Raw genomic sequence first — 20177 nt, 5'->3', positions numbered from 1 at the left:
ATACCCGCCCTCCCACCCCCACTCCCACCCTACTTCCTCCTCCCTCTCCCATTCCCAGTCCCATTCTCCATTAAGATTAGTTTTCAATTAACTTTATACACAGAAGACCAACTCTATGTAAGTAAAGACTTCAACAATTTGCGCACACACACAACTATAAAAAACTGTTTGAGAACAAATTTTACAGTTAACTCTCATAATACAACTCATTGAGGACAGAGGCCCTGCATGGGGAGTTAGTACACAGTGACTCCTGTTGTTAATTTAACAATTAACACCCTTATGTATGACGTCAGTGATCACTCCAGGCTGATTTTCACTACCTCACACCAGGATGCTAATACTGTGTCTATGAATTTTACAATGAACATTACATGAACACAACTATATGAGAAACTTATCAACAAAGTCCACATCATGCCAACAGATTCTGACTTTGGAGCAACCCAGTTAACACTGACCTAGGCAGAGGGCAAATTAGATACAATCTAGTGAGATATAATTCAAAACTCAAGAAATAACTATGCTAGTTGAAAGTTATAACTTCTCATAATTAAAATGCTGTGGGGCCTAGAAGTAAGACTTTTCCCTTTATAAAATTAACTATTCAGTAGAAACAGCACACTTTTAAAATAAGTGTTTTAAGTAATCAATTAGTAAAGTTTTTAAAACATACTAAAACAGAGATAAGAAAGCTCAAAAATAAAGCCAGATTTTCTATTCATATCAACCTATTTCGAAAGGATTGAAGTTAATGAGATGAAATATTTCTTTAAGATAGAGAACAAATACACTGATAACTAGCAGAGTATTCTCTGGTTTCCCAGAGCATTTAGAGTTTAATTTATTAAGGCATCACAAGAATCTACATGTCCCTACTCTGAACATTTTCCAAGCAGGCACTGTTCACAAAAAGTACTTGAATAATCAAGTTTTCTTTTTTTTTAAACGTGTCTTTTCTTACTGCTTCTTTTATTATATGCACAAAAAAAGCATGTCGAGACAACTCACAGAAATACACATTTGCAAATAAGTCTACATTTGTGTACCTAGAGAACAGCTTTCAATGTCTGGCAAAAATTAAAAATCTCAATGTTTAAACTGACATGAAACAGTGAGTATAAAGCAAGAATGTCAAAAACTTGCTACCAGAAGTATTTTACTTAAAAGGCCAATATCACAGCTGGAAAAGCCACCACCTGAAACACCAGCATCCCAACAGACACCAGAAGCTCTGCTTCTGATCCAGCTCCCTGCTAAAGGCCTGGGAAAGAAGCAGAAGCTGGTGCAGGTACTTGGGCCCCTGTACCCACGAGGGAGGCCCAGAAGAAACTTCTGGCTCCTGCCTTTGGCCTGGCCCATGCCCAGCTGATGTGGCAGCCATTTGGGGAGTGAACCAGTGGATGGAAGATCTCTCTCCGTCTCCCTCTCTCTCTCTGTAACTCTGCCTTTCAAGTAAATAAAAATAAATCATTGGAAAAAAAAAAAAAGGCCCATATAATAATGACTTGGCACACACAAACACCCTACATTCAAAATTCAAGTTGCAATTTTATGACCTCAAATATTTCCACAACTTACCAAGCAAGCCTCCGAGTGAATTATAAGTAACCACTCTCATGAGATCTCATAAGATCTACTCCTGTCACTTTTTTGGGTGTGGGGAGGGTTTCTGAGCAGCTCCCCTCTATAGGAACCACCGTGTTCCTAAATCTGTATATATGAAATACATGAAACTTGCATAACTTAAACAAAATTTAAAAAAATAAAGTCACAAAAAGAACAAAGAAAAAATAAAACTTCACAGGAATACACACACTATTGTTGAAAAGAGCACTCAGTATGAATAGTAAAATCCTGAATGAAAAATATGTCACTAAGTACAGCTTAATACTTTTTTTTTTTTTTTACAGGGAGAGTTAGAGAGAGAGAGACAAAGAGAAAGGTCTTCCTTCCATTGGTTCACCCCCCCAAATGGCTACTATGGCCGGCGCGCTGCACTGATCTGAAGCCAGGAGCCAGGTGCTCCCTCCTGGGCTCCCATGCAGGTGCAGGGCCCAAGCACTTGGGCCATCCTCCACTGCCTTCCCGGGCCACAGCAGAGAGCTGGACTGGAAGAGAAGCAACTGGGACTAGAACCCAGGGTACCAGCACCACAGGTGGAGGATTAGCCTAGTGAGCCACTGCGAAGGCCAGCTTATTACTTCTGAACACAAATACTTTCAGGATCTCTCGCAATTACTGATAGGAGTCACCTATTAATTTTTTGACCTAAGAAGATCTTCACTTTTATTCCTAAGTAATTCAGGACACAGCTCTTTTTAAAAGTTAAGTTAGACACATTTTTGTTACACAAGTATGTTAGTAGGTAATTTTTATATCATGGGGCCAGCACTGTGGTAAAGCTGTTGCTTTTGACACCAGCACACCATATCCTAGCTACTCCACTTCTGATTCTACTCCTTGCTAATCTGCCAGTGAAGGCAGAAGATGACCCAAGTACTTGAGCCCCTGCTACGCTGGTGGGAGGCCAGGATGGAGTCTCTGACTTCAGTCTGGCCCAGTCAGCAGATGGGTCCTGTCTCTCACTCTCTCTTTGTTTCTGTCTCCTTCAACTAAATAAATCTTAAAAAAAAAAAAAGTCATAATTTTAGGCTACAGTTTGTCAGCACACAAGGTTCAATTATCATGTTAGAAAATGATCTTTTTATTGACAAATTCTAAGAATTTTACTGCATTTTTGTCACTTCATATAACAAGGCAAAGCTATATCCTGAAATTTAGTGAAAGGGATGGTTATTTGGGGTAGTGCTTAGGACACCTGTTGGAACACCAACATCCCATAATTGAATGTGTGGGTTTGCTTCCTTGCTCTGCTTCTCAGTCCAGCTTCCTGCTAATACAGACTCTGTTAGAAAGCAGGTGATTGGGGCCAGCACTGTGGTGCAGTGGGTTAAAGCCCTGGCCTGAGGCGCCATCCCATAAGGGCACCGGTTCTAGTCCCGGCTGCTCCTCTTCCAATCCAGCTCTCTGTGATGGCCTGGGAAAGCAGCAGAAGATGGCCCAAGTTCTTGGGCCCCTGCACCCATGTGGGAGACCTGGAGGAAGCTCCTGGATCCTGGCTGTTGCGGCCACCTGGGGAGTGGATCAGCAGATGGAAGACCTCTCTCTCTTTCTCTACTTTTCTTTTTTTCTTTGTAGCTCTGTCTTTCTTAAAAAGAAGAAGAAGAAGAAGAAAGAAAGCAAGCAAGCAAGCAAGCAAGTGATGGCTCAAAATGTTGGGTCCCTGCCACTCACGCAGGAGACCTAGATTGAGTTCCTAGCTCCCAGCTCTAGCCTGACTCTTGCAGGCATTTAGGAAGTGAACTAGCAGAGGGGAGATCGTTATCTCTCTCTCTCTCTCCCTCTGTGTGTGTGTGTGTGTGTGTGTGTATCTTTCTCTCCCTCTCTCTGCCTTTCAAATATAAAAAATGCATATGAATAAAGTGCTGAAGATGAGTCACTACAGATGATTCTTACTTTCATCACTATTCACTTAAGCCACCACCTTGGAATTTAAAAATCACACTTTAGCCTAGAAATAATCTCAGGGCCAGTTCAACTACCTACCAGATATTTGCTTTAACTCCATTATATTCCTTTCAAATGCTCAGATAACTGAGTATAAACTCTGACTCCTTCCTGTAAGAGACAGCACTTCCCAACTTAGCAGGAGACAGTTAACAAAAGGCAATCGCTGAGCCTACAATACTAACTTCTAAATGACTTTAGAAGACCCCATTTACAGTTTACAAACAAGAAAAGAATGCACCAAGTGAACATGAATGCTGGCTAATGGAGACGAGACAAGCCAGCTTGTGACGAGGCAGTCCCGCAAGCAACACATCCCCCACTCCCTGGCTGAGTACCATAAATGCTTGTACTTGGAACATGTAAGTTGTAATTGTTTTATTTTGGGTCATAATTTTAAATTTGTACTAATAATAAAACAGTGATTATAGATAGAACACATGAGGATATTAAACAGCACCAGTAGAGGGATAAGAATAAAACAGTAATTTCGCAAATACACTCAAAATAGTACTTCAGTTGCGTTATTTACTTAAAATAGTCAAACACTTCATGAGATTGCTAGTCCCTTTTTAACGAAAAAAGCCAAAATAACTAGTGCATTCAGTGGCAGTAACTAATATTATCCAAATGTCCATGAACAAAATGGATACACTGTGGCAGACGTCATCTATAACTACATGTAACAGTTATGCAAAAGACACCAGACCTAAGAGTACACAAAGCAACTTCACAAACTTCATGCAAAATAGAAATGAGATAAATCTACTTTATGCAAAAAAAGTCTATACATTTTGCAAAGCATTCAAAAAGTTTCTGGAAAATGTGTATTATGAAAAAATTACACATGGATCTCAAGAAAATTTTGCACCAAAATAATTTTTTTATAATTCCATTTTCCATGAACTTGTTAAAGTACCCTTGTATATGGTGTCACTTATGTAAAAACTGGTCAACCCATTTCACACAGCGGTTATTACTGTCTAACAGAAATACACTCTGAAGCACTGATAATTTTTAATTTAATTTAATTTCTAGTAGTCACTTTTACAAAATAGGAAGGTAGGGCCGGCGCTGTGGCACAGTGGGTAAAGCCGCCACCTCCAGTGCCAGCACCCCCTATGGCATCAGTTCAAGTCCCGGCTGCTCTACTTCCAATCCAGCTCTCTACTATGGCCTGGGAAAGCAGTAGAAGATGGCCCACCTTCTTGGGCCTCTGCACCTGCGTGGGAGACCCGGAACAAGCTCGTGGCTTCAGATCAGAGCAGCTCTGGCTGTTGTGACCACCTAGGGAGTGAACCAGTGGATGGAAGACCTCTCTCTCTCTCTCTCTGCCTCTTCTGCTCTCTGTGTAACTCTGACTTTCAAACAAATAAATAAATCTTTAAAAAAATAAAATAGGAAGCTTATGCACGCCAAAATATCTTACACAAGACAACAGCTAAATTGAAATGTAGTCCCACCAAAACAATAACTAATTTTAGGTGACTGAACCTTTCTTATTATTTAGATAAACTTTAAGAACTAGAAAAATTTTTAAGTTATAAGAACTCTGAATATTAGATCTAAAAGTAATTTTCCTTCAGTTTAAAACCTATATTTAATTTTATACTGCACTTAACAAAAATCTGTTCCAAAATCAAACACAAAGTGATTTTGAGTCTGTCCAAATTTGTTACCTTAGATAAATAATTCACACAAAATGGTGTCACTTAAAATGAAGAAAGGTAAAAAATCTATAGATCATGAGCACCCATTTTAAAATTCATCTTTACAATTAATTTCATATCACTGTTGATGATACAGTACGAAACTGTCTCTCACACAGCACTACCTTTCAATCACATTCATGGGTTTGTGGATACTTAGGTTGTCTGCATTTCTTAGCTACTGTAAACAGTGCCACAATAAACATGGCAGTACAGATGTCTCTTCAAGAGACTGCTTTCATTTTCTTTGAACATGTACACTGGGAGCAAGTAACTGTATTTCTGATGTTTTGAGGACACCCCATACTGTTTTCCACAATGGCTGCATTAATTTGCATCCCCAGCAGCCGCGTGCAGATTCAGTTCCCAGGTCACACTAGCTGCATTGCTAAGTGCCACTGCCACACGTGACCAGTGGCTCCCCTATAGGACAGCACAGTTGAGAAGTCATTCCATCTCTCTGACTCTCACTCTCACTGTCCTCACTGATCACTAAAGAAGCTACTCCAAAGAAGTTCAAACTCAGGCGCTGACAGAGGCCATGCAAAAAAAACCCACAGCAATCACAGTAGGAATTGTGGCCAGCTGAAGTTCCTGTGCTCCATTCTAAATGGGCAGCCAGTCATTCACCACACAGAAATACAGGATAGCACATTTCCAACAAAATTAGAAATCTGGATGTTATGTAAAATTTGTCTTTTTTCCATGTAGACACTACCGTGAAATTTTTTACAGCAGTGTATGGACCAAACCAAAACATACCCATATGCTGCACCCTGGGCTTTAAGAACTTTCTTTCCTGCTTGACCAATCGATGATTTATTGAAAGGAGTGATCTGAATCTTTACAGCTGGAGAAATCCCTTGAACAGTGAACTTCAAAGCCTCTCCGTGAAAACAAGGCAAAGTGAAAGACACTATCAAGAGGTGACTATTCAGGCTTCTGCTGTCTGTTAGCAGGAGCCCAGCATGAGCTCAACCACGTGGACATCTCAGCATGCAGAGTCTCATAAGGAATCAGGTCCAGGGGAGGACTGCCCAGGCCCCTGTCTCCGGATCACAGACAAAGTGCCTAAGATAACAGGCAAAGGTGGTGACACCGAGCTCCTACAGCAGCTATCACCCTGACTACCCAGGGACCCAGTCCCTTTGGAGCCTACCTGGCTCTCCAGGGCCTGTGAGATCTATGAAGGAGCAAGGCAATCATGACAGACAGGGCCAAGCTGCAGAGGTGATGCAGGGGTGAGCATCTCGGGCAGCCATCAGCCCCTTCCACGGAAATGGCGGACAGATATGGCAAGGGGGACAGGGTGGCAGTGGACTCCACCCAGGCCAGTTCTTAAAGTCCTGGTGAGTCACCATCTGGGAGCGTTCTCACCTAGTAGTGGCATCTGAAGAGAACAGGGTTCCCTTAGGGGAGGCAAAGCTGGACACCCTGCTGGGGCTGCTATTAAAACTTCATTTTAGTTCCAGGATGTGGGAGCCTTAGAAATGTGGCAGCATATTAGAAGGACCCCAAGTCAGGACTCAAGCAGCTTAAGCACTGATCCCAAATGTTTGGCCTGCTATGGGATTTCTGCTTCCCCAAATTTAAAATGGTAATAACACAGAACATACTACATTATACATAGTATGTTCTCAGGGTCAAATTACATCATGAATACAAATGATAGCAATTTCAGAAAGTAAAGTTCTCATATCACTGCAGTATGTTTCTTGTGAGTTAGTGAATTATAGGAATGCCTTTTATTAAACACTACTTAGGTCTCTAATGAGGACAGTTAGGGCTTTTAGGGGAATAGCAGCAAGCCCTGATGACCCCCGCAACAGACTCAGTCACCTGCATCCATGTCAAGAGGGTTCATGGAGCAGGACCAGGGGAGGTCACATTCAGAGATGAACTTGACAGGACCTCAGAAGGAGGAATCTGCCCTACAGCAGTGGTTCTTAACCTTTCTCAGGACACTGATGCTTTGAGAATCTGATTAAAGCTATGACTCTTGTCTTGGAAAAAGACACAGATGTTTTCAGGAGGTTCATGGGCCCTCATGGATCTCAAATGGAAAATGCCGCCCTTCAGGGAGGGAGGGTGACAGACTACACACTCAGTGTGGTCTCAGGCAAGGACTTGTTGCTGTAGGAGGAAGCTTTGAGAACAGCTGGAGGCCAACAGTGAAAACAGGGCAGATTTTCTTTATAAAGGCTCAGCCTCTATTCAACATATTGTTACTGTGGGCCCTCAGAGGAAGACTAGCTAAAGGGTCTCACCTGCACTCGCAAACACCATCATTCTAGCTAACTAGTACCTGCCGCTTCCTTGTACCATTTCAGCAGCAGAGAACACCCTCTAAAGTCCATATGTGCCCTGTTCAAACTCATGGACTACAAGGCATGCAAGGAAAATACAAAATGTTAAGCCTCCCTAAGAACTACCCTGCATATTATCAATACATCATGAAAAGGTAGAGAAATGTCCCCCTTTGGGCTTTTGGAACAGAGAACAGAGTCACATGTTACTAGGAACTTAAGGTATGCATATGAATGTCACCAAGACTAGAAGTCCAAAGTCAATAAGAACAGTGTTCGGCATGGCAGCAACCTAGCAAACACACAGAGCAATGGGACAGGAGGGGACACAGGAAGTACACAGCAACTTCTCACCGACAAGAGCAGAACTCCTCTCGACACTTCAGTGGAATAAGACCTCAAACACAGTTTGACAAAACATTCTCTACTCACTTCCCAATCCCATCTCCTAGAGAAATATGCCTTAGACAGTAAAATGGAAGTCAAACAGAAACAGAAACAGTCCAACATACTTCTAATGACTAGATTATGTTTAGGAAAATGAGGACATTCCATGAACTTGAAATTACAAATTTCAGAATATTTAGTGGCTTCTTATGATATGCTCTTATATTCTGTTTCTTATTCTATCACAAAAAGTACTCCAATAATGCAATATAAATTTGACTTTTAACGCACAGAATACAGTGAAATTACCAGCCATGCAATTAATGTTCTTTAAGTCAAAGATATCTTTTTAAGACCAACCAAGCTGAAAAATAATGGCAAAATGTAGATAATTCTGGGTTTTTGAGTTGATGTGCCTCTACAGTAAACAGGATTTATTCTTCACATTCTAACAAGAGTAATCTTTGACATTAATACAATTTCACTTGCTTTACAGCATGCCAAACGCTAAATAGAAAATAAAGTCCTTTGAAAAACTCCATCTAAGGGGCTAGTGTTGTGACACAGCCTACTAAGCTACCAGCATCCCATATGAGTGCCAGCTCCGGATACTCCATTTCCCATCTGGCTCCCTGCTAATGTGCCCGGGAAGGTAGCACAGGTTGGTCTGAGCGTTTGGGCTTCTGTGACCCACGTGGGAAACCCGGATGAAGCTCCAGGCTCCTGGCTTCCATGGGCCCAACCCCAGCCACTGCAGTCATTTGGCGAGTAAACCAGCAGATGGAAGCCCTCTTTATAACTGCCTTTCAAATAAATAAATAAATCTGAAAAATAACAAAATTTTAAAATTTCTGTTCACTAAAGTGCTAAGATACTGCTTTATCGGGGCCAAAATTATAAAGTTCATAACATCAAATCTCAGTAAAGCAAAACTTGTTAATTTGCTCTATTCAAATCAAATTAATAAAATTACTAACTATCCCATTTTAATCTACACCTATAATATTTATCTATACAATCAAATAGCTATGTCAAGAGACATAAACAATATCAAAGCTCTCAAGTATTCTGATTTGCAGATTTATTTTTTTTGGTGTTTGTCACAAAAATTCCAATTAAAGGGGGTATTTTGAATGGGATGTGTACTGGAAAATACACTTTTAATTTTTCTAAAGTGATTTTTTAACCTACTTACTCTAAAAAACAAGCGAATGTTATCACTCAAATGTCCTTTAATGCCTGGCCCTCAGGATGACAATACATCTCTTACTTTTCTGTTCACTATCCATCACACTCTGACATTCTATATACAAAAAATAAGTAAGGCGATACTTTTTAAAATGCCATACTGTTACAGAAAGCAACACGTTTCCTGCCTATGTCCCTCCAGGCTGCAAGTCTACTTAGCGAAGCTTATTAGCGAAGGGCAATGACTGGCACATCTTCTGTATAAGCACTCACAGGCCAAGCAAAACAAAGAACACAAACGTGTCACCCAGAAATGCACAGCGTTGCTTAAGAACTGCAATGCCCATTTCTGCTCAGAGAGGAGGGTGTTGCTGATCAACAAAGGCAGCACAGGGCAGTAGAGGAACCTATCTTGTGTTGGAAGTTAGGTTATGTGAACTCCAGGCTTAGCTCAAGACTCATGGGATGTGATTTATCCATCCAGGAACACAGTTTGCTAACTGTAAACGTCAGTGCTTGTATCAGATTTTCTCAGTCAATCCATTCAGACATGCAGGTACTCTTCATCTGATTTTTTTTTTTTTAATTTATTTATTTATTTGAAAGGCAGAGCTACAGAGAGGCAGAGGCGGAGAGAGAGGTCTTCCATCCACCGGTTCACTCCCGATGGCCACAATGGCCGGAACTGTACCGATCCGAAGCCAGGAGCCAGGAGCTTCTTCCAGGTCTCCCACACAGGTGCAGGAGCCCAAGCACTTGAGCTATCCTCCACTGCCTTCCCAGGCCATAGCAGAGAGCTGGATCAGAAGTGGAGCAGCTGGGACCTGAACCGACATTCGTATGGGTAGCGGCACTGCCGGCAGCAGCTTTACCAGCTGTGCCACAGCGCCAGCCCCTCATCGCCTGATTTCATACCACACCCATGCAAAATCTGCACAGCTAGTATGAGTTATCAAATATTCATTTTTCCCTTTTATTAAATTTCTTAAAAAGGAATTTTATACCACTACTTTGTAAATGAAAGATCTGATTTATATAGCGTTAGTAGATGGCAATTAATTAATTATTTAATTTAAAATCACATAAAGCAACAAAGTAATACTAATTCTAGCTAGCATGCCATTGGCTGCCTAGCGTTTTCCCTCTTTGAAGAAACAGACAACCATATGTATGAGAAAACTATAGCATCAGAGTTTCTCCTTGACCTGGGAATAAAGCAGTGACAGAGAATTACATTATGTGATTTGACTTTATTTCCAGGAGCCTCCTAAAACCAACTCCAGTGTCAACCAAATCACCTTTCAGACCAGCAGCAAATGCACTGCACCCTAGAAATGCTGCATTAAATAACCACATCTGTTACTTTCAATTCTAAATCTCATCTTGACTCATATGATCCACCTAACCCATTTTCTCAAAACCAGTAATACTGGCATGAGGCACACGAGAATAACTTAGAGAGCAATGGTGTACTGTGGAAACAACACGGCTACTATCACAGAAGGGTTCTAATCTCAGTTGCATTTCATCTTAACACTGACAAGTTAATTAACTTCTCTAAAGCCTCAGATTGTTCATTCAGGTTAAAGAGCTAGTGTCATCGTCAGGTGGCATTATGCATGGGAATATGCTTAGCATAATAACTGAATATGACAGGTACTCAATAAATGTTATATATTAATAATTTAATTTCTTCTAATAAATAAATTTCCCAAATCCTATCAAGATAAACTCACTCTATGTAATAATGGCTGTAAAGGAAAACAGAGTATACCATTTTTTCTTTTATAATAAAGTTACATTATAGACAACTTTCACTTCTAAACAAAGCTACAAAAACCACAAATCACTTACCGGCAAAAGGAGCAAAAATATTTTGCCCTCAATGATAAAACAAGAACACTTGGTTGTCAACATAAAAAACAGCAACTCTTAGTTGCTTTCATGTAAAGCATTTTCAGAGTTTTTTTCCTTTCCAAAAAGGGGTCAAAAGGATAGAAATGATAGAGTGAGAGTGCCTTAAATAAAAACCAAGCTGGGCATACAGCTCTGAAAAGGGCCACATTTAGGACACAGCTCAAAACACCATTATCTACTAAATGTGGCAAAGGATGTGCAAACTAAAAAGAAAGCACAATATTAATCCAGCAACAGGAGTCCTGGTCACCTAACAGATGGCAGCAGCAGTATATATGCTGCAGGATGTGTGCAGGTCTCTGTAGACACATTATTTTTAATCCATACAAGTGTGTAAGACAGACAACAGTATCCCTAGTTCAAATACAAAGAAAGTGAAATTCAGAGAGCTAACGCTGCCTGCTCAAGGTCACCTTCCCACAGTTGCATTCAGTCTGCACCTGATGCCCAAATCCACTCTCGCCTTCACTATTCCTTGCTGCCTTCTTTTCAGGGCATAAAGGTATGAACAAGAACCCTCCTTGATGTTCTGAAAAGTCATCAGCTGAGATCAGTCCCACTTTCTTGCCTTTCCCTCTCGGTGGTTTCTCTTCAGTCCTCTGCTTTTCATCCATGCTATCATCTGTCAGTGTTCAGTTCTCCAACTCCCAGTCACCTATTCTGTAAGTCACTGACACTCGGTCTCACGCCCACGCCCTGTCCTTGCTAAAACAAGATCACGAGAGTTAAATTAAAGCCCCCAGATAACACGACATTCTCTTCCAGGGTCAATTAACATTTACCCTCATTCCAGACCTGGCAAGTTCCACTTTACAGAAAGGACTGGGTGTGTATGTAACAGGGCGGAGGGACAGAAGGTATGGATCAGTTCTAGATTCTTGTGCAGACCATGTACATTTATCTGAATACTTCACTGAGTCAACATTTCAGCAAGTATCTGGAAGTTCTTATCTTTTATTCTAGTAATGAATTGACATACAAAAACTACTACTGAAACAGTACTGTTAGTAGACAATGTCTAATTGATGTTTGTTACATCCTAACTTTGCACTTGAATATGAGATCCCTTATCACGAATTGCCCGCACTCATGGTCTGAATTACCAAGGGGGCGGCGCTATGGCACAGCGGGTTAACACCCTGGCCTCAAGCGCTGGCATCCCGTGTGGGTGCCGGTTCAAGATCTGGCTGCTACACTTCTGATCCAGCTCTCTGCTAAGGCCTGGGAAAGCAGTAGAAGATGGCCCAAGTCCTTGGGCCCCTGCACCCACATGGGAGACCCAGAAGAAGCTCCTGGCTCCTGGCTCCTGGCTTCGGATGGGTGCAGCTCCAGCCATCGCAGCCATCAAGGGAGTGAACCAGCGGATGGAAGACCTCTCTCTCTGCCTCTCCTTCTCTCTAACTCTGACTTTCAAATAAATAAATAAATCTTTAAAAAAAAATAAATTACCAAGGTTACGAGCCACTCTATTGTACATGAGCTTCCCTAATAGCAAGCTTCCCCCTTCTAAGTCTTGCACACCAGCTAACACTACGGAGCCTACAACCTATCATATGTATTATTACCCTGATTATCACACATGAAGAAACTGAGTCGCAGAGAAGTGAAATCACTTGGCCAAGATCACAGCTAGCAAAAAATCTCCTTATCCCATATTCATTACACCTCACTGATCATAATATAGAAGCATATTCATAGAGAGAAAACACTACATAGGTACAGGCCTCCTGTTTACTAGTCCTGGGTGCAGCCACTTGGCCCAGCAGTTAAACCTCTGTTTGGGATAATCTGTCCCGTATCGTCAGAATGCCTGGGTTTCGGGCCTGCCTCTGGCTCCCTGCCTCGTCCCAGCTCCCTGCTAATAAGTGACCTGTGAGGCAGAAGTAGCTGGGCTCCTGCCGCCCACAGGGTAACTTGGATTGAGAGCCTAGCTCTGGGTGCAGTCCTAACCACTGAGGGCATGAGGAATGAACCTTAGACGGGGAGCGCTCTCTGTGACTCAAATAATTAATTTTCACAAAGAGCCTAGTCCTCAGCTGAAGGAGACTTGTTTCTTCTGAAAATAGACTGAGGAAAGAAGGAATCTAAGAAAAACCAAGCACAACAAGATGTGTTCATGTTGAGACTAGTGGGCCACCCTAAGGGTTAGGGGAGCACAGTGCACTTAAATAACAAATATGATCCCTTGAAGCACCAACTTTTTAAAAAATTTTTCAATAAATGTAAAATACTTACCTGAAATGGAAGCATAGAAAAAATTACACAAACCTTTTCTTGGTGTTTTCTATTATTTGGAAGACCAGAGGCATCCTGATATTGTAACACAGTGTTTATTTGCCTCTCTAGTACATGCCTTTTTAAAAAATTAAAATAGAGGGACCGTTGCTGTGGAGAAGTAGGTTAAGCATTGGCTTAATTAAGCTGCGGCCCCAACATTCCATAAGGGCAAAGGTTCAAGTCCCAGCTACTCTACTTCCTATCCAGCTCCCTGCTAATATGCCTGGGAAAGTAGCAGAAGACAGCCCAAGACCTTGGGTCCCTGCATGCATGTGGGAGACATGGAAGAGGCTCCTGGCTTCAGACTGGCACAGCTCTGGCCGTTGCGGTCATTTAGGGAGTGAACCAGCAGATGGAAGACCTCTTTCTGTCTGTAACTCTGCCTCTCAGTAAATACATGGCATTTTAAAAAGAATTTAAATAGCTATATATTGCTCCCAGATCTTATTGCACACACCATTGCTTTGCAGTCACACCTTCTTCCAATCTGCATGATCCAGAGAGAGTTAATCAATGTCCAGGAAGGTCTCTTCTCCAGGGTAACATGCACTGGAATTAGGCCTGCTTATCTATTTTCCTTGACGTTCAGTTAGGTACAATAAAGGGTAGTGGCTAACTATAAAAGCAAATTCTGCCACATTTACAATTTTACCCTGAAAAAAAAACCTGGTAAGAGAGAGATGCGGTATGTTACCTCAAACAGGACTCTGATGAGAATTACAGCTAATTTTTAATGAGAAGTACCTACTATATGCCAGGGGTATGCTAAGACCTCTACAAGTATTATCTTATTTAATTCTCACATCACCCCTATCCAACGGATCTTTCTAAGCTGTTTAATAAGCAAAATGAGGCAGGGCTGGCTTTGTGATACAGCAAGTTAAGCTGCTGCCTGTGACGCCAGCATCCCATGTGGGTGCCAGTTCAAGTCTCAGCTGCTCCACTTCCAATCCAGCTCTTTACTAATGCACCTGGGAAAGCAACGGAAGGTGGTCCAAGTGCTTGGGCCCCTGCCACCTACACAGGAGAACCAGATGAAGCTCCTGGCTTCAGCATGACCCATCCCTGGTCATCATGGCCATATAGGGAGTGAACCAGTAGATGGAAGATCAATTCTCCCTCTCCCTCTGCCTCTCCCTCTCTCTCTGTAACTCTTTCAAATATAATAAATCTTTGAAAAGAAAGAAAGAAAGAAACAAGAAAGAAATCAAGAGGCGCATGTTCACCCAGGAATTTGCAGAACTAGAATGTGAATCACAGTGCAGACACTAGTCTGCCTTTCATCACATGCCCAGGATGAAAGACTCACATGTCTTTGAGGCCAACTCAATCAATGGGAGAAGTGGCTCTGTTTAAATATCATGCAGCTGTGATTCTCAACCAGTGTAGCAACTGGAAACCACCTGGAGAACTTTAAGGTCTACTGAGGGCTGGGTTCTACCCCTAGAGACTGGGACCTAATTAGTCTGGGAGCCAGCCATGCCGGTGGCTCTAACAGGCAGTTCAGGCTGAGAACCACTGCCTATAGACACACAGAATGGTGCACAGCTCAGTTAAAAGGATTTTTTTAAAGTTTAAATGTTAAGTAAATACTGGGCTGACCAAAGGTTGTTGTTCCTTACCTCTCCCACTAGTAGGTGACCTCTGCCCCAGTCCTCAGTATAATTAGGGTGCCCGCTTGGGAGCTGCATATAGATGACTGACAGACAAATGAACATTGTTTCTAGTGCAGGGAGGGTTGCCTAGTCTAAACTCTCCCAGCACCTTTATGAGGCTGTTTTACAACAAAATGCACTTGGGATTAGAAGTAACCTACTTGCAAAGGAATCTTTATAGTATTACCAATTCTTAAACTGAAGATGACCCAAATATGCTCACTTAACAAATAGGTACCATCAGATTATGGAACCAAACTACTATAATGTTTTCAGGGCTCGTTTTTTTTTTAAAGGTCACTCATAATTAACTCATCCCAATTCAAGCCCAGTCCAGAGATTCCACCTAATAAGCCATAGGAGTGAAGAAGCTGATTCCCTAAAATTCAGTTGATAGGGTAATACTAAGCACTGTTAAGCAAAAAAAAAAAAAAAAAAAAAAAAAAAAAAAGTCATTTGTCACTGGAAAAAGAAAGCAAAAGCTACTTACCATCCAAAAATATTCACTAAATGGGCTGTAGATGTGAAGTTCAAAATAAAGGCTACAAAAGTCAAGTGGATCCATTAAAAAAAAACTTTAGCTGCGTTTGAAATACTTTATGCATAGTCATATTTAAGCGTTGTAGCATCGCAATTCAAGAGAAAATGGCAAAAAAGTAAATTAAGAAATAAACTTTAAGACTACTCATTCAAGCTAAGTAGGACATTTCCATCTCCTGCTGTGGGCAAAATTGTGCATTTTCATGATCCTGTGTTACCATTCGCTACCCTTCTCCTCCGTTACCACCACCTTAAGAAGGCAAATTAAGGGAGATAAGAAACTGACAGTGATTTTCAAAATGGAATACTTCCAATAGAAGCCATCATGCAGAAACCAGGGGCTCTGGCAACAAGTTCGAGCGTCGGCAGCTGAGGCAAAGGAGCTCCTCCAGCCAAATATTTTGTTGTTGCTGTTGTCTAGTCTAGTTTTCGAAAAGCAGAGACTCAGAAGCGAAGCCTCAGAGAACAGACCAGTGGTGTCTTGGACGAATTTTCTCTCCTTGACTCAGATTATTTGTGTTTGTTGCTGGAATAAATATGCACTCCCCCAGGAGTCACTGTGAGGCACTGGGCAATGCTGGGGGGGGTGGGGGGTGGAAATGCAGTCCCTGCCTCCATGGGACTCCTAAACCAAGGCACACAAGCTCAAGGAACCGGCTATCCAAGCCCCTCACAGCCCCACCGTGGAATCCAGTGCTGCTTCCCTACTATTAGACAGCAAAATTCTCCCTTGGCCTAATTGAACTGAACTTGACAGGAAAGCTGCTGCTATTTCTTTAAGTACATAAATGCCCACTCTTTTCAAACCAACCATAACATGTGGGTAGATAGCAACAAGTTGAATGAAAAAAATATTTTGAGCCTGAAAGTGTACCAAAACAGGTTTTTCCTTTTGAACTAAGCCCAGCCACTTATTTTCACCGCCTCTGGCCATGCAGCCTCAGTGAGCTAAAAATACTTTTCTTTCTTCTAAGTTGGGAAGAACAAGCAAGACGAAGCAATCAGCTGTATATCATTTTCTGTCATCTTAAATTTTTTACTAGAAAACAGTCAGAATAGCTGGAGCAACAAAAGGCATCTGTTTTATATCTCCATACACACACACACACAGAAACATCCCTCCAGGTTCTGTCTGTTCTGTTACATGAAATAAGGTATATTTGTATTATCAGCAGGGACTGTCAACATTTGACTGCTTACAGCTTTTTGTTCGGGGTCCAGGAGAAAGCTTCGTAAGTTGAAAACTAACCACAAGTACAGGCAGAAGCTTGGATAGGGTGATTATGTCCTCAAAAACACCACATGGTGCTTACTGTACAATCATGCCTCAAGCATTTTCGAGATTTACAATAAATGAGATTATAAGCAGGATATACAATTTCAGTCTTTCTACAGGTTTTATTCAAAGTGTGTTTGCTGTGCCTAGCAAAGTGACAAATTCTGTTTGTCCTCTTCCACCGCCCAAGGCTGAGTAAAATGTGTGTTCGTGCACACACACACACACATTCTGTGATGAAAAGAAAGCTACTAGGGAAGAAAAATAAACCTTAAACAAAAAAATACCTGCCAAGAGTGTGAACGGTTAAGTAGTATGGACTTTTCCAACACACCCAACATGGCGAAATCATCCTATTAAACTAACAGAATTAAAAACTCTCAGGTCTAGGTTCCATTTCACTGGGCCATTAGTTTGGACTTCTGGGTTATGGCTTCAGTATGTCCCTGAAAATCAGCAGTTTGGAACGTCTCTGCCCAACTTTCCATTTCCTATGGCGGCTGACAAAGTGAACTGGAGAGCAGCTAACCCAGAACCCCCCCACCCCCACTCCTCCAGAACCATGCCCCTCCGGGATGGGCTGGCAGATGGGGCGCGAGGCTACCAGTCTGCGCGTCCGGACTGCAGCTGAGCCTTTGACAAGCGCTCGGGAAAAGGACCCCGCGCGCAGCTGCCCTCCTAACGCCCAGAGGGATGACGGGCAGGTGTCCCCGATTCCAAACGCGACTGCTGGGAGGCGGCGGGCGGATGGGAACGCCAGCTCCCCGGACGCTCCCGAGGGCCAGCAGCCCTGCGCCGCTCGCCTCCCGCGTCCCTGAAGGTCAGTCGTGGCGCCCGCATTGCCAAGGCTCGCCAAAAACCACTTTTCCACCCGCGGCGGATGCGCGGGGCGAAGTTGGCCCCGGGCCGCGCGCGTCCCGTTAGCCGTACCTTGCAGTTGGGCGGACAGGGACTCCTGGTGCTGCTGGTACTTGAGCGCCACCGCCTCGGCTTTCCGCAGCTGCGTCTGCAGCTCGTAGTAGAGCATCGCGCCGTAGAGAAAGCCAAACACCACGGTCAGCAGCAGCAGCGTCTGGAAGATCCGCTTCTGCTTGCGGGAACACATCCCGTTCCCCATAGTCCCGTCTGCACCGCGCGCCGCGGCCGCCGCCGCCGCCGCCGCCGCCCCTCGGCCCGAGCGAGAGCCTCAGCAGCGGCCACCGCAGGAGGTGGCCGGACGCAGCATGAGGAGGAGACGCGAGACACAAAAGCGGGGCCCGAGGGGAAGTGGCGCCCGCTCAGCCCCCGCGCGCCGCCGGGCGCGCAGCCATCGACGCCGCCAAACTTCTGCAAGGCGCGCTCCCCACGAGTACCCGGCCCAGCGAGGGGCCCCTCCGCATACTTCGGAGCGGCTGCCCTCCGGCCGGTGCCCAAACGCCGCTGCCCGGGTCCCTCCTCCCCACTTTTTGGCCCGGCGGCTCTCGCGGTCCCGCCCCGGCCGCCTCCCGCCCCCTCGCGGCGGCTCCCCTGAACGACTTTGCGGCCACCCAAAAGAGGGGGTGCGCGCCTAACAAAGGGGCCCAGGCGGCGCCCCGCGCGCGGCCTGCCGGGCGGGCGGTGGGTGGGGGCCGGCTGACCCTGCGGGCTCGGGGGCGGCGGGCCCGTGTCACTGACGGGGCTGCCTGGACTTCGGCCTCCGCCGCCTCCCACCCCACTTACGTGTCACCCACGGCCCCGCGCCTCTGGCCAACGGGATTCCGGGAGGAAGTCCCACTCGGGCTCCCTTGCTCATTGGGCCGGTCCGAGCCGCCGCTCCCTCCCTTCGGAGAGGCAGTGCCGGGCTCGATTGGATGCCCGCTTTGTCCGTCCGACCCCGGGACCGCGCCTTCCCTCGCAGCGCGGGGGCCGGCCCGGGGCTCCGTGGGCAGCGCGGCTGCCTGGCGCCCGGGTGAGCCCACGTGGAGCCCGGGCGGGTGGGGAGAGGCGGAGGAGCAAGGGGCGGAGAGCTCGGGGTGGCGGGGGACTGGGCGGGCTGAGGCCGGGTGAGGTTCTTGAGCACGTGTGTGTTGAGTGAGCGTTGGGGACCCCGCGCTCAGGACGCACGTGGGCACAGGAGAGCAGTGTCTACGCAGACCAGGGAGTGGATGGCAGCGACCGCGCGTCTTTTCCTATGCAGCCCACTGATGCGGCAGACGCGCGCGCTGGCCGTGCAGCCCGCAGTGTCTCCCAGACGGAACCCGAGCGCCTGCTATGCCCCCCCGGGTCTTGCGCTGTCCAACCTGCTCCGCCTGGGCGCCTGTGTGCCCACAGATGGCACCCGGCGAGTCTGGAGACTTGAAGCGCGCCCGGCTTACTGCGCAGCAGCTGTCCACGTGGGCTGGGGAAATCAGTTTGCCTTTGGCACAGGGGAAAGAAATGATCTCATGTTTTTCTCCTGGCTGCGAATAGAATAGAAACAAATCTTAGAGGTTGAAATCAGTTTTGTCATATGTGTAAGTTTTGTGTGGTGGCACAAAAAAAAATTCAGTTTTATTTCTAAATTATATTTTAAAGGTCAACAAAGCTTTCCTGTGTTAAAAAAAATCAGGTAAAACAAACGTGATAACCACAAACCTCTTAAAAAAGCTGTGTAGTGCGTTTGTTCTATGTACTTGAGGGGTACAAGTTGAAGTTATGCAGAAGTGAAGATTTGTTTTCTGCCCTTGACCTGAATTCTAGGGAAAGTAGATGACATTTCAAATGCCTCAATAGTGTGGTGGAATTGGTTGCATACTGCATAATTTTTATGTTTCTAACTGGATTTATTCATCACCATGGTTAAGGGGCAATGAGTGTTCAAAACAAGGGGCAGGGGCCAGCGCTGTGGCCATGTGGGCGCCTTTCTAGTCCCGGCTGCTCCTCTTCCAACCCAGCTCTCTGTTATGGCCTGAGAAAGCAGTAGAAGATGGCCCAAGTCCTTGGGCCCCTGAACCAGCCTGGTAGACAGGAAGAAGCTCCTGGCTCGCCAGAAGAAGCTCCTGGCTCCTGGCTTTGGATTGGCACAGCCCTAGCCATTGCTGCCAATTAGGGAGTGAACCATCAAATGGAAGACCATCTCTTTCTCTCTGCCTCTCCTCTCCCTGTGCAACTCTGACTTTCGAATACATAAATAAATCTTAAAAAAAAAAAAAAAAAACAAGGGGCAGATCTAGTTAGCCAAATACAGCATGAAGATAGTCCCTGGCCCGGAATTGTTTTAGATGGACTCAAGTCACAGGTTGCTAAAAGCCATCAAATAAACCAAATTTACAAGGAAGCAGGCGTGTGGTATTTATACTACTATGGAAATTGACCACCTGTCATGTACTTTTTGCTAATGAATAGTAGCTTACAT

The 20177-nt window shown here is 44.4% G+C and overlaps 1 protein-coding gene across 8 annotated transcripts in view; it reads right to left on the bottom strand.

The window, feature by feature from the left end:
* GOLIM4 (golgi integral membrane protein 4) overlaps positions 1 to 18563 on the bottom strand; it is an 88312-nt gene extending 69749 nt beyond the window's left edge. For all 8 annotated transcript variants that reach the window (XM_017346894.4, XM_017346897.4, XM_008266447.5 and 5 more), the window contains exon 1: positions 17756 to 18563. In XM_017346894.4, the coding sequence (XP_017202383.4) occupies positions 17756 to 17942 (187 nt within the window). In that variant the 5' untranslated portion in view covers positions 17943 to 18563. The remainder of the gene's footprint in view (positions 1 to 17755) is intronic.
* Positions 18564 to 20177: the final 1614 nt, after the last annotated feature.

This window comes from Oryctolagus cuniculus, chromosome 4 (assembly GCF_051225735.1).
Source record: "Oryctolagus cuniculus isolate XC-2025 breed Fujian yellow rabbit chromosome 4, ASM5122573v1, whole genome shotgun sequence".
Taxonomy (NCBI): domain Eukaryota; kingdom Metazoa; phylum Chordata; class Mammalia; order Lagomorpha; family Leporidae; genus Oryctolagus; species Oryctolagus cuniculus.
Note: the sequence above shows the minus strand (reverse complement) of the source record. Positions and strands in the feature narration are given on the sequence as shown.